At 47.3% G+C, this 13,513-nt stretch overlaps 1 protein-coding gene across 2 annotated transcripts in view; it reads left to right on the plus strand.

The window, feature by feature from the left end:
- LOC134969098 (sulfotransferase 1 family member D1-like) overlaps positions 1 to 13,513 on the plus strand; it is a 120,091-nt gene that overhangs the window by 23,445 nt on the left and 83,133 nt on the right. For both annotated transcript variants that reach the window (XM_063944804.1, XM_063944805.1), the window contains exons 3-4: positions 842 to 967; positions 5,051 to 5,148. In XM_063944804.1, coding sequence (XP_063800874.1) covers positions 842 to 967; positions 5,051 to 5,148 — 224 coding nt within the window. The remainder of the gene's footprint in view (positions 1 to 841; positions 968 to 5,050; positions 5,149 to 13,513) is intronic.

Raw genomic sequence — 13,513 nt, forward strand, 5'->3', positions numbered from 1 at the left:
TTGATGCTATGGGGATTTTGGCAAATGGCCGTTTTCTGATGGTTGACCGATTATAGGGGGTCATTCCGACCCGATCGCTCACTGCAGTTTGTCGCAGCGCATCGATCGGGTCGGAACTGCGCATGCGCCAGCGCCGCATTGTGCCGGCGCATGGCAGTCATCGCTGCCTAGCGATCGCCTCTGAGACAGAGGCGGTCGCTGGGTGGGAGGGGGCTGAACAGCGGCATTAAGCCGCCGTTTAGTAGGCGCGGTCCGGCCAATGCAGGTGTGGCCAGACCATTGGGGGGCGCAGCGACACACAACTCCCGGCCATCCGCAGGAGCTGCGCTGGGCGGGAGTTACTCCACAGATACAAGAGCATTGCCGCTGTGCGATGCTTTTGTATTTGTGCGGGGGGGGGGGGGCGGCACTGACATGCGGGGCGGACTAGCCCTGAGCTGGGTGTCCCCCCGCATGTCTGAGTTCATGATCATAGCTGTGCTAAATTTAGCACAGCCACGATCAACTCGGAATGACCCCCATAGTGCCTAGTACTTCCCCAAGTGAATAAAGCAGTATGCAATATATAGGATATATAGATCTATGCAAAGTACTTTACTGATTTTTATAACAATATTGTAATGGAATAATACAAATACAAAAAAGAAAATGAATAGTAAATTTAGTTCACAATGTAAAAGTAACAGAACCTGTGGGAAATTAGCCATGTCCACACAGATATCACAGAGATGGCCTGTCACTCATAAGTGGATGACAATGTGATACAGCAAATTATATGGGATTCAATGTTTTTATCTGCATTCCTTCATATAACCTTCAATTTTTTTTATTTTTTTTTGAGGAACTACATGGATGAGTGAAATTGTGGATATGATTTATAATGGTGGAGATCTTGAAAAATGCCGTAGAGACGTCATATATAAACGTGTACCAGTTCTGGAATTGCAGATTCCTGGAATGCCTTCAGGTAACAGAACAGGTTTTATGATTAGGCTTACCAAACTATTCCTTTAAACTGGGACGCTCATTAATTACACAGGTTCTGTGGCTGTCTTGATTCAAGCCTGCATTTCACTTGGTTTTAATCAGCCATAGAACCTGTGCAACTCAAGTGTGTCCCACTTTAAAGGGATAGTATGGTATGCCTTTTTATAACCCAAAATACTGTTAGCCTAGTGCACAGGTTCTCAAACTCGGTCCTCAGGACCCCACACAGTGCATGTTTTGCAGGTCTCCTCACAGAATCACAAGTGAAATAATTAACTCCACCTGTGGACCTTTTAAAATGTGTCAGTGAGTAATTAATACACCGGTGTACCTGCTGGGTTACCTGTAAAACATGCACTGTGTGGGGTCCTGAGGACCGAGTTTGAGAACCACTGGCCTAGTGTTTCCCAATGACAGATCTCCAGGCACACAAACAGTGCTGGTTTTAATGATATCCATGCTTGAGCACAGATGGTTAACTCAAAATAACTGAGGTACTAATTAAGTCACCATGCTCAAGTATGGACATCTTTAAAAGCTGGACTGTTAGTTTGCCTTGAGAAAAAGTGGTTGGGAACACATGTGTTATACCCCTTTCACATTGACAAAATAACCCGGGTTAGTATGAGGTTGTTGCCGGGTCGAGGTGCAGTGTGAAAGCGCAAAAGTGAATAACCCGGGTTGGGCAAACCCTGCAATTCAACCCAGGTTAAAAGCAGGGTTAAACACGGGTTGGACCCGGGTCGCTGTGCAGTGTGAAAGGCATACTTGCCTACCTGACCCTCTCCATGAGGGAGAAAATGCTCTGTTCCTGGACTTTCCTGGTAATGTATGATTGCCATCACCTGTGGTGAAACACCTTTCTTTTTTCAATATTAATTTTTATTAAGGTTTTTTCAAACATAAAGTAAGGGGGTGGGGGTACAGAAGAGAAAAAAGGGACGGAGAGGGAAAAGGGGGGGGTACACACATTGTTTGACAAGGGAAAATGAGGGACTTGTACATAACAGCTAACATTCCAACAGTATATCGAGAGGGCAGTAAAAGGCGTGTTGCAACGACCCAACGGTGAGTGGAGGGTCATGAATCTCAATTAAATAAATTATCCAAGATTGCTGACAGAGTCTGGAAGTCGTTTAAACCAGAAATCGCTCCATGGAAGCCAGCGAATAAGCGGACACGAGGGGGAGGAACAATATGCAACCCCCACGGTTTCAAATTCGTAGTGAGAATGCACGGCTTTTTCTATTGAGGCTATAGTTGGAATCGCAGTGGAGCACCAGTGACGGGCTATCAGTAATTTAGTAGAGATGAGTATATGACCCAGTACATATTTATCACTAGGTGACAAGCCGCCGCAATAGAGATGGAGGATAACCAATCTTGGATGTGGGGTTATACAATGGCCTAAGACGGTTGCGATCAATTGAAATACTGAATTCCAGAGAGGAGCGAGTACCGGACATTCCCAGAAAACATGCAATAGTATTCCCACCTTACCGCAGTTGCGCCAGCAGAGGTCAGAGGTGGAGGGTTGCATCATATGTAAACGTGTGGGTGTGAAGTATAAGCGATGCAGCATTTTATAAAACAATTCAATATGTGAAACGCATTTAGACACTTTAAAGCAGGTGCGAAAAACCGTCTCCCATTCCTCTGCGGAAATGGGGCATTTGAGGTCAGTCTCCCATTTAGTTTGGAATGGGGCTTTCTGTCGGGAAGGGGGGCTGATAATAAAGTTGTACCAGTTAGATATGCCTCCTCTAACCTCCCCCGTATTAAAGAAGCTCTTGATTAACTTGGGCAATGGAAGGACTTGATAAGGAGGTCTGGAGGAGCTTTGTAGCCAGTGTCTAAGTTGCAAGTATTTGTAAAATTCACTATGAGGTAAGGCATATTTCATCTGGATTTGAGTAAACAAGATCAGCGAGTTGTTTGGCAGGATATCGTTGAGGGATAAGATCCCTGCAGATATCCAGGTGTCAAGGGAGAGATCAGGGATTAAGGTGGCCAATCCTTTCAATGTAAGGATGGGGGAAGGAAGGGAGATATCATGCCCTCCCCTCAGTACCTCCAGCCAAGCCTTTCGGGCAGAGTGAGCCGTGACTGATTTAGCTATCAGCGTCTTGCCTTCACCGCCTGGTAATAGCAGTATGTCAGACAAAGGAGGTGGGTATACTAGGCCTTGTTCTAGGTGAATCCAAAATTTAAGATCTGCTTTACAATGCCAAGCTCCCGATTGTGTGAGCAAACATGCTAACTGGTAGGAGTGTGAGTCAGGATAGGCCAGGCCTCCCTCCTGTTTGGGGAGGATCATCCTTGACCTGGCTAGTCTCGGTTTCTTATCCTTCCATATATAGGAGCTAAACACAGAATTAAATTTAGATAGGAGATAGTTGGGAAGAAGGATAGGGATGGTTCGGAATAGGTACATTAGTTTGGGGAGAATCATCATCTTCAATGCGGCAATGCGTCCGAGCCACGAGACATGTTGCATCATCCAGTCAGATGACAGTTTCGTGAATTTACGAAGGAGAGGGGGGTAGTTTGCAGATATTAAGTCGTGTACTTTCGGGGTAATCTGGACCCCCAGATATTTAAGACTTCTATCCTGCCAGGAATACGAGTAGGTGGCTTTCAATAAGGTCAGAAGAGGAGACGGGAAATTAATGGGAAGTGCTTCTGTTTTAGAATGATTTAATTTGTAGTAAGATACCGCAGAGTAGGCATGCAGAAGTGTGTGTAAGGTGAAACACCTTTCTTATCAATTAACTAGCTCACCACAGGTGATGGCAATCATACATTACCAGGAAAGTCCAGGAACAGAGCATTTTCTCCCTCATGGAGAGGGTCAGGTAGGCAAGTATGGTGAAAGCCACTGACCTGAGATATTCAAGCCAGGTCTCAGAAAAAGGTGCTGATTGGTAGTGTAGTGTATGTGCCTGCTCAGAGCAGTCCCCAGACCCTCCTTTTATTTCCTTTGAAACCTCATCAATGTGAGCCAGAAAAGTTCATTTAAAATCACATCACAGTGTTTAACATGGGTGAACCGGGTAGGTTGTGAAAGGCACCAACCCAGGAATAACCCGGGTTGAAACTGCAACTTATACCCCTTTCACACTGCCAATGCCGGATCCCACCCTGGAATTGGAAACAGGTCCTTCCCGGGTGGTATCCGGCATTGGCCGCTGCTGCAGGCTTCCACAACCCGGCAATATACCGGGCGGGTTGCATAGCAGCGGGGGGGGGGGGGCGGAGGTGGAGGTGGCGCTGGGAGATGAGATCATCTCCGCGCCACCTCTCCCTGCTGTAGTAAACAGGTCCCGGGACGCATCGACCCGGGAGACCATTTACGCAGCCACTGACCCGGGTTGAATTGCCGGGTCAGGCGACCCGCAATTTTGGCTATGCCCCTTTCACACTGCACGCCGACCCGTGTCGACCGGGCAATATGCTGGGTCAATACTGGGTTATTTGTGCGGTGTGAGAGGGGAATTAAAAGGGTCTGAGGCTGCTTGAACTCGGGTCAGACCCAGGGTTTGTGTTATGAAAGCGGTATTACACAGTGATTTCCACAATATAATACCCCTTTCACACTGCACAAAAAACCCGGTATCGACCCATGTTGGCGTATGGTGTGAAAGCGCCATAGCCGAAATCCTGTGTTGCCTGACCCAGTAATTCAACCCGGGAATAAAGCAGTGTTATTCCCAGGTTGAATACCAGGCCAGTGGCAGCGTAAATGGGCTCCGGGGTCCATGCGACCCGGGACCCGTTCACTACAACAGGGAGAGGCGGCGCGGAGATGACCTCATCTCCCAGCGCTGCTGCCTCCTCCCCTTGCCGCTATGGTAACCTGCCCGGCATATTGCCGGGTCTGGGAAGCCAGCAGTAGTGTCCAACGCCGGATCCCACCTGGGAAGGACCCGTTTCCAATTCTTGGGTGGGATCCGGCATTGGCGATGTGAAAGGGATATACATGTCAGTGACATTATTTATCTGCCACTAAAATGCATAGTCTCATAAATATTCTCTTTAAACAGTATTTTCTTTAATTTATTAGGCGTAGAAACGCTTAAAGCCACCCCATCTCCAAGACTTGTGAAAACGCATCTCCCCATTCAGCTTATGCCAGAATCGTTTTGGGAAAAAAACTCAAAGGTAGCTACAAACTACAAATTCAGAACACTGCAATATGTTCTAAGATCAGTCTTTACATTTAGTTTTACTTTGCTGGCATACACCTGTATATACTGTAATACCCAGTGGCGTAAGTTCGTCCCAGTCGCCCGGAGGCATGATAAATGTTGGTGCCCCCCTACATATACACACACATACCATATGTAGCTATCCAGCACTAAGGGTGAACAGTAGCAGCGTGCTCAGGTACCTTTCCCAATAGTGATATAGATACACATACAAAGTGGACGCACACCAAGTCAGTCATTACAATAAAACAGACACCAGCATACCTTTATAGTACACCTACAGTGCTCCCTCACCCGCCAGCGGTTCTCGATGGAGATGCTTTGGCGCAGCGGTGTGCCGATATAACTAGTGTTCACTCTAGGATTTTTTTAGGGCAGGTGCTGATCACAGGGAGGGCACATTTTTCCATTCGGGAGGGCACATTTTTAAGTTAGATGGGCAAACTTAGGTACATACTATAATGCTTGGTGCTCCCATTCCTATAGGCCAAAACATGCGGCGTGGTGGGGTCCGGCAGGCAGCAAACGGCAGGGCGCACAAAAACGGGCAGGGCGGGATTCAGCTGTCTAAGGGGCAGGGCGCAGCGCCCTGTGAAAGACACCTAGCGTGAACACTAGATATATATAAAAAAAAAAACACAAACGCCTCATTCACTTAAACACACACACGTCTCTTTCACTTAAACACACACACCACTTTAACACACACACCTCTTTTACTTAAAAACACACACGCCGCTTTCACTTAAACACCCACACATGCCTTTCACTTACACACACACACACACACACACACACACACCTCTCACACACGTGCCTCTCACTTACATACACATGCCTCTCACACACACATGCCTCTCACTGACACATGTCTCTCACTTACATACACACATGCCTCTCACTTACACACACACATGCCTCTCACTTACACACACATACATGCCTCTCACTTACACACACACACACACACACACATGCCTCTCACTTACACACACATGCCTCTCACTTACACACACATACATGCCTCTCACTTACACACACACACATACATGCCTCTCACACACATGCCACTCACATCACTCACACACGCACACACATGCCTTTTTTACTTGAATGCACAACTTTCCTTAAAAACACACACACACACCTCACTTAAAAACAAGCACACACAAAACACAGTGCTTCCCCCCAAATCCACCTCTCCCCCACACCCCACACAGTGCCTACCTTTGTCTATCATCAGGCTCACGGAGCACGGAGGAGCAGAGAGCTTCCCTCGGCTGGCTTACTTAACTAGAAGGGCCCGGGAGGAGCTGTGCTCTGGAGCTCCCCCTAGCTGCAGCCAGTGCCATCTCTCTGTAAATACAGGAGGCAGCTTCCGTGTCACTGACACAGCTCCTCCGTCTGCAATAGCAGCGCGGTCCTCAGGCAGCGGGAGACAGTGGAGGAGATGTGCCCCCTTGCGGTCAGGAGCCTGGCGGCAGCCGACTCCACTGCCTCCCACAGTTCCGCCACTGGTAATACCCCGGTCTCCAACGTAAACCATCTACTGTGGATAATGCGGTTTCCATGCTGCAGTGAAAGCCCCAACAAGCATTCAAGATCTAATGCTTACTCTATGGCTACTAGAGCACAAAATGTATTACTATACCACCGACCAGTAGAGTTCAATTATTGTTTCTTTTTATTAAAGATATTAATTATATGGATATTCAATAACTTTTGCTAGAAGTATAGGTAGCACAGTGTCTGCTTATGTACAGTATTTTTTTGTAAGTTGTTTTTTTTTATTAGAAACATAGCAGATTGGAATAGAAGTAAACTCTAGGCCAGAGGCTCCCAAAACCAGTCCTTAGGGCCATCGCAACATACTGGAGTGGCCCCTGTCCCAATGCTTTTTGAGAGACACCTTTCCGCAACAGTTAATAATTTTATGCACCATAATAGTGCCCTAGTTTATTTTCTGAACATAGTAGTGCCCTAGTTTATATGATACCACATTGTAGAGCTGGCAGTACACATTATGAAACACAGTATCCCCAATTCACATTATGACATACAGTGTCCCCAGTTCATATTTTGCCCCATTACAGTGGCTTCAGTTCAAATGATGCCATGTTGCAGTGCCCCAGTTCATATTATACCACTTTATAGTGTCTTAATTTCATATTGTGCCACATCAAAGTGCCCCAGTTCTAAATACAGAATGTAGCATTATCGTGCCCTCCACAATACAATAAGCAGATCAGATTATAACTAGAGATGTGCGGCTGGCACTTTTCGTGTTTTGTGTTTTGGTTCTGGTTCCATGCTCGTGTTTTGGATCTGGATTGGTTTTGCCAAAAACCCCCTTTCATGTTTTGGTTTTGCATCTGGATGATTTTTGATAAAAACATAAAAACAGCTGTTTCACTGAATTTGGGGGTAATTTTGATCCTACGGCATTATTAACCTCAATAACATTAATTTCCCACTCATTTCCAGTCTATTCTGAATACCTCACACCTCACAACATTGTTTTTAGGCTAAAAGGTTGCACTGAGGTGGCTGGATGACTAAGCTAAGTGACACAAGTGTGCGGTACAAACACCTGGCCCATCTAGGAGTGGCACTGCAGTTGCAGACAGGATAGCACTTAAAAAAACTAGGCCCCAAACAGCACATAATGCAAAGAAGAAAAAGAGGTGCAATGAGGTAGCTGTTTGAAAAAAGCGAAATGACATAAGTTTGCAGCACAAACACCTGGCCCATCTAGGAGTGACACTGCAGTGGCAGACAGGATCGCAGATTTAAAAAAATAGTCCCCAAACAGCACATCATGCAAAGAAGTAAAAGAGGTGCAATGAGGTAGCTGTATAACTAAGCTAAGCAACAAAAGTGTGTGGCACAAACACCTGGCCCATCTAGGAGTGGCACTGCAGTTGCAGACAGGATGGCACTTAAAAAACTAGGCCCCAAACAGCACATGATGCAAAGAAGTAAAAGAGGTGCAATAAGGTAGCTGTGTGACTAGACTAAGCGACACAAGTGTGCGGCACAAACACCTGGCCCATCTAGGAGTGGCACTGCAGTTGCAGACAGGATGGCACTTAAAAAAAACTAGGCCCCAAACAGCACATCATGCAAAAAAGAAAAAGAGGTGCAAAGAGGTAGCTGAATGACTAAGCTAAGCGACACAAGTGTGCGGCACAAACAACATGGGACGTGCTGGAATTTGCCCAGATGTAATGCACGCACAGGAGAGCGTACCCTAAACCACACACACACGGAAAAGCCTGTAAAATTAATTATGATAATAATAACCCTTTTATTTCGATGTAATAATATGCAGCACAGGCGAGCGTACCCCTACACCACACAGGGCAAACCATGTAAAAATTATTTGGATAATAATATAAGTAATGTATATAAGCCTTTTATTTGGAGTAAATAATATACAGCACAGGACTCCCCCACTGGACTTATGGCAGCACAAGACACCACCACTGGACAGATGCGCACAAGACAGCACCACTGGACTGATGCAGCACATGACAGCACCACTGGACTGGACTTATACGGCAGTACCCCTGTACTTATACGGCAGTACCCCTGGAGTTGTACGGCATGTCAGACAGGATGGCACTTTAAAAAACTAGACCCCAAACAGCACATGATGCAAAGAAGAAAAAGAGGTGCAAGATGGACTTGTCCTTGGGCCCTCCCTCCCACCCACCCTTATGTTGTGTAAACAGGACATGCACACTTTAACAAACCAATCATTTCAGCGACAGGGTCTGCCAGACAACTGTGGCTGAAATTACTGGTTTGTTTGGGCCCCCACCAAAAAAGAAGCAGTCAATATCTCCTTGCAGAAACTGGCTCTAAAGAGGCAAGATGTCGACCTCATCCTCCTATTCCTCACCCCTTTCAGTGTGTACATCCTCCTCCTCACAGAGTATTAATTCGCCCCCACTGGAATCCACCATCACAGGTCCCTGTGTACTTTCTGGAGGCAATTGCTGGTAAAGGTCTTCCTGGAGGAATTTATAATTCATTTTGATGAACATAATCTTCTCCATACTTTGTGGAAGTAACCTCCTACGCCGATTGCTGACAAGGTTACCGGCTGCACTAAACACTCTTTCGGAGCACACACTGGAGTGGGGGCAACTTAGGTAAAATAAAGTCAGTTTGTGCAAGGGCATCCAAATTGCCTCTTTTTCCTGCCAGTATACATACGGACTGTCTGACATGTCTACTTGGATGCTGTCACTCATATAATCATCCAGCATTCTTTCAATGGTAACTGAATCATATGCAGCGACAGTAGACATGTCAGTAATCATTGGCAGGTCCTTCAGTCTGGACCAGATGTCAGTACTCGCTCCTGACTGCCCTGCATCACCGCCAGTGGGAGGATAGGAAATCTTATCCTTTTCCTCGCAGCCCCAGTTGCGGGAGAAAATGAAGGACGGGTCACATTCTGCTTGAGTTGACAAGTTTCTCACCAGCAGGTCTTTGAACCTCTGAGACTTGTGTCTGCCAGAAAGAGAGATACAACGTAGGCTTTAAACCAAGCCTCGAGCACAGTGGGCAGAATGTAGTGCTCTGATTTCAACAGATTGACCACCCTTGAATCTTGGCAAAGTGAATGAAGGGCTCCATCCACAAGTCCCACATACTTTGCGGAATCGCTCCATCTTAGCTCCTTTTTCAATTTCTCTAGCTGCTTCTGCAAAAGCCTGATGAGGGGAATGACCTGACTCAAGCTGGCAGCGTCTGAACTGACTTTACGTGTGGCAAGATCGGAGGGTTGGAGAACCTTACACAAGATGGAAATCATTCTCCACTGCGCTTGAGTCAGGTGCCTTCTCCCTCCTTTGCCTATATCGTAGGTGGATGTATAGGCTTGAATGGCCTTTTGATGCTCCTCCATCCTCTGAAGCATATGGAGTGTTGAATTCCACCTTGTTACCACCTCTTGCTTCAGGTGATAGCAGGGCAGGTTCAGGAGTGTTTGCTGGCACTCCAGTCTTCAGCACGCGGTGGCTGAATGTCGAAAGTGGCACACAATTTTTCGGGTCACCGACAGCATCTCCTGCTAGCCCCTGTCATTTAAAAAAAAGTTCTGCTCCGGGGGCGTGGCTTGTGGCCTGACTGGGAGGACGTGCCCCTGGAGAGCTCCTGCTGATACAAGCTCCATTTCTACTTTAAAATAGCCCTCACGCTGCCTATAGACCCTAAACACTGTCCCACACTACTATCTACAATTAGGGACACGTTGGCAGAGAGCTGCGGAGCTGGAGCACAGGCCTGCCCTGTGCTTGCAGGTTGCGGCCCTCCCCACAAGGTGAAGCCGGGACCTAAATTTTCATCCACCCCGCCCGAGAGTGATCGACTTCCGGCCGCCTTAAGAAACCCCACAAAACCTACCCCGACGTCCTGCTGGGTGCCCCTTGCTTGGAAAGCCTTAGAGGTGGGGCTGGGGCGAGCCGGGGAGCCTCGGGAGCTGCAGGGCCGGAGACGAGCTGCGGAGGTCCGGTGGCGGCGGCCATCTTGGATGTGGCGTCTGCCGGAAAGCAGGCGCCGCACTGATACAACTATACGGCGGGCCGCGGCGGTGATAGGGGAGAACTAGCGGAGGGTGCGGCGGGTACCTGGAGGTCAGGAGGGGTCTGGCACCACGGAGATACGGCTGGAACACTAAGGGTGTGAAAAACGCTGCACAAGCAAAGACGTCGGCCATCTTGGAGGTGGCAAGATAGACCTCTCTTCCCTGAATGGTGCTGCCCCCGCTGGAGCTAAGTGGAAACACGCTCCTAGTCCCAACAGAATTACTCCAAGTGATTTAACACCCCAGACCCTGCACCTGCTGCTATACCATTCCATAACCCCAAAGAAAGAAGTTTGTTGCACCGGGACGCTCTCCTGGGGATCCCTCTCACTGATCTCACTGATTACTAGGACCTAGGTCCTATAAACGATGTAGCACTGCAGATGCCCGACTTCCTCCCTCACCCGGACCAATTGTTGAATACATAACACCCGTGTGGACCTTACTCGAAACCAACCCTTAAACGGACGTTTTTATCCTACTAGATATTATGAGCAGAGCGAACACCAGAGCTAAAAAACCGGGAGCTTCACAAGATATCTCGCAACATTTCTCACGCCGGGAAAAACTGTCTGAAACCCCATCTCCACCCCCACCAATGCCTACCCCCATCATGGATCAGGCGGAAGCACCTTCAACCAAGGCGGACATTCAATCCCTTCAAAACATGATCTTGGACCTTAAGAACTCTTTCACGACAGCTCTTCAATCAGCGATCGGGGAATTAAAATCAGATATGGTGGCTCTAGACTCCCGCACAACCGCGCTGGAATCAAGGGAAGACCACCATCAGAACTTCCATAAACAAGTGGGCGAAGACATGAGCTACCTATCCAGCGAACTGGAAATCCTCAAGGATAAGGTGGAGGATAGCGAAAATCGCGAAAGACGGAACAATTTACGCGTCCGCAATATTCCAGAATCTGTCTCAACTTCCGAACTGGAACCATACCTCCGTCGCTTGTTCCTTCACTTGGTCCCGTCACTTACGGATTCAGCCATCTCGATAGAGAGAGCGCACCGCGCCCTGAGACCTAAACCGAAGGATTCTGACCCTCCTCGCGACGTCATCCTCCGGTTTCTGTCCTTTAAGATCAAAAATAGTATCACACTGGCGTGCAGGAATTCAACTACAATTTTATTTGAAGACTCCCGGATTCAGATCTACCAACACTTGTCACCGGTGACCATTGCCAAACGGCGTGATTTACGTGCTGTCACCTCTACACTGCGCGACAATGGATACAAATACCGCTGGGGTTTTCCATTTCGCCTCATTTTGGAGATTGATGGCAAGGTTCACACCATCCGCTCTCCTGATGAAGGGGACAAGCTTCTTCGAAAGCTGCAGCTGTCCCCGGCTGCTACTTCATAGCTCTGTCGCTCATTACGTTTATGTTTGAACTCTATGTTTTTATAACGTTTAGTATGATTGATTTTGTTCTCAACTTTGCTCAAATGCCATGTAATCCATGTTTTGGGTAACTTATTAGTATACGACTGTCCCTCTTACTGTTATCACACAATGCTTATGTTGGCGGACTTTTATACTCCGCGTATTGCAGCGTTGTTGTTTCGCCGGTCTGGCCGGCGGCTCGGAGACTTGGCCCGGTGGTTGGTGTCCAGAATTGACCCCATTTTTTGACGCCATGGAGCCTGTCTCTGGACGCCGACCTGTTCGGCGACGTTAATGTATGCTCTTATGTTATTATGTTGTTATCCTATTGATACTGGTTGTAACATGATCACTTTTTCGCTAGCGTTTGGTATCTAGGACTGATCCGCCCTGGAGCCAAGTTCTGGGTAGTTATAAGAAAGTCCATTATTATTATTTTTGGTGTATTCATGGTCTCGGGTGGGGGGTGTCGGGGCTCTGTCTTGACACATCCTCCCCCGACTCATAGGGATCACAGATACATTCAAACATAGCGGGTTGATACCCTCTTTTGCTAAACTGCATTTATATCCCGCAAGTGAGCTCTTTCTCTTTTCTAGAGCTCAATCTTGGCAGTCGAGTATCCTGCCTACTGGATACTACGCCTGCTTATTTCTTTTCTGCTTCTCTTTCTTCTATTTTCTTCCTCTCTTAGACCCCCGTTACGAGACAGCAGCAAGTTGACATTTCTGTGTTCACGGACAAACAGGCCTAACTACTAAGTACTGTTCGTGTACAGTAACATACATTTGCATTCTTCTCTTTCTACCTTTCTCCTTTGTTTTTGTCTTTTTGTCTATCCTGACAGAGTCCGGTATCCTAGGAGTTACCGGCGAACCACTCCCACTCTTGCTTTAACCATGCCATTAACATGCCTGTCCATCAATGTTAAGGGACTGAATACTCCCCAGAAACGCTCTCATCTCCACAGATCTCTTAAAACGTTAAAAGGTGACGTGGTTTTCTTACAGGAGACACATTTGAAAGCTGACTCCCACCCCTCCCTGACGTCTAAACAATTTCCCATGGCCTGGTACTCCAATCATGCAGCAAAAAGACATGGGGTGGCCATCTTGGTAAAAGGGTCAGTCCCTTTCCAATTTCTAGATTGTAAACACGACAATGAGGGACGTTACATAATGGTACGAGGAAAAATTGGACACGAGGAGGTTACCTTGGCTAATCTATACGCTCCAAACACTGCCCAATCTAAATTCTTCCGTAAGTTTTTTCGGGACCTTGACTCATATAGACGAGGCAAAACACTGGTCGGAGGTGATTTTAATA

This window comes from Pseudophryne corroboree, chromosome 11, assembly GCF_028390025.1.
Source record: "Pseudophryne corroboree isolate aPseCor3 chromosome 11, aPseCor3.hap2, whole genome shotgun sequence".
In the NCBI taxonomy this organism is placed as follows: Eukaryota; Metazoa; Chordata; class Amphibia; order Anura; family Myobatrachidae; genus Pseudophryne; species Pseudophryne corroboree.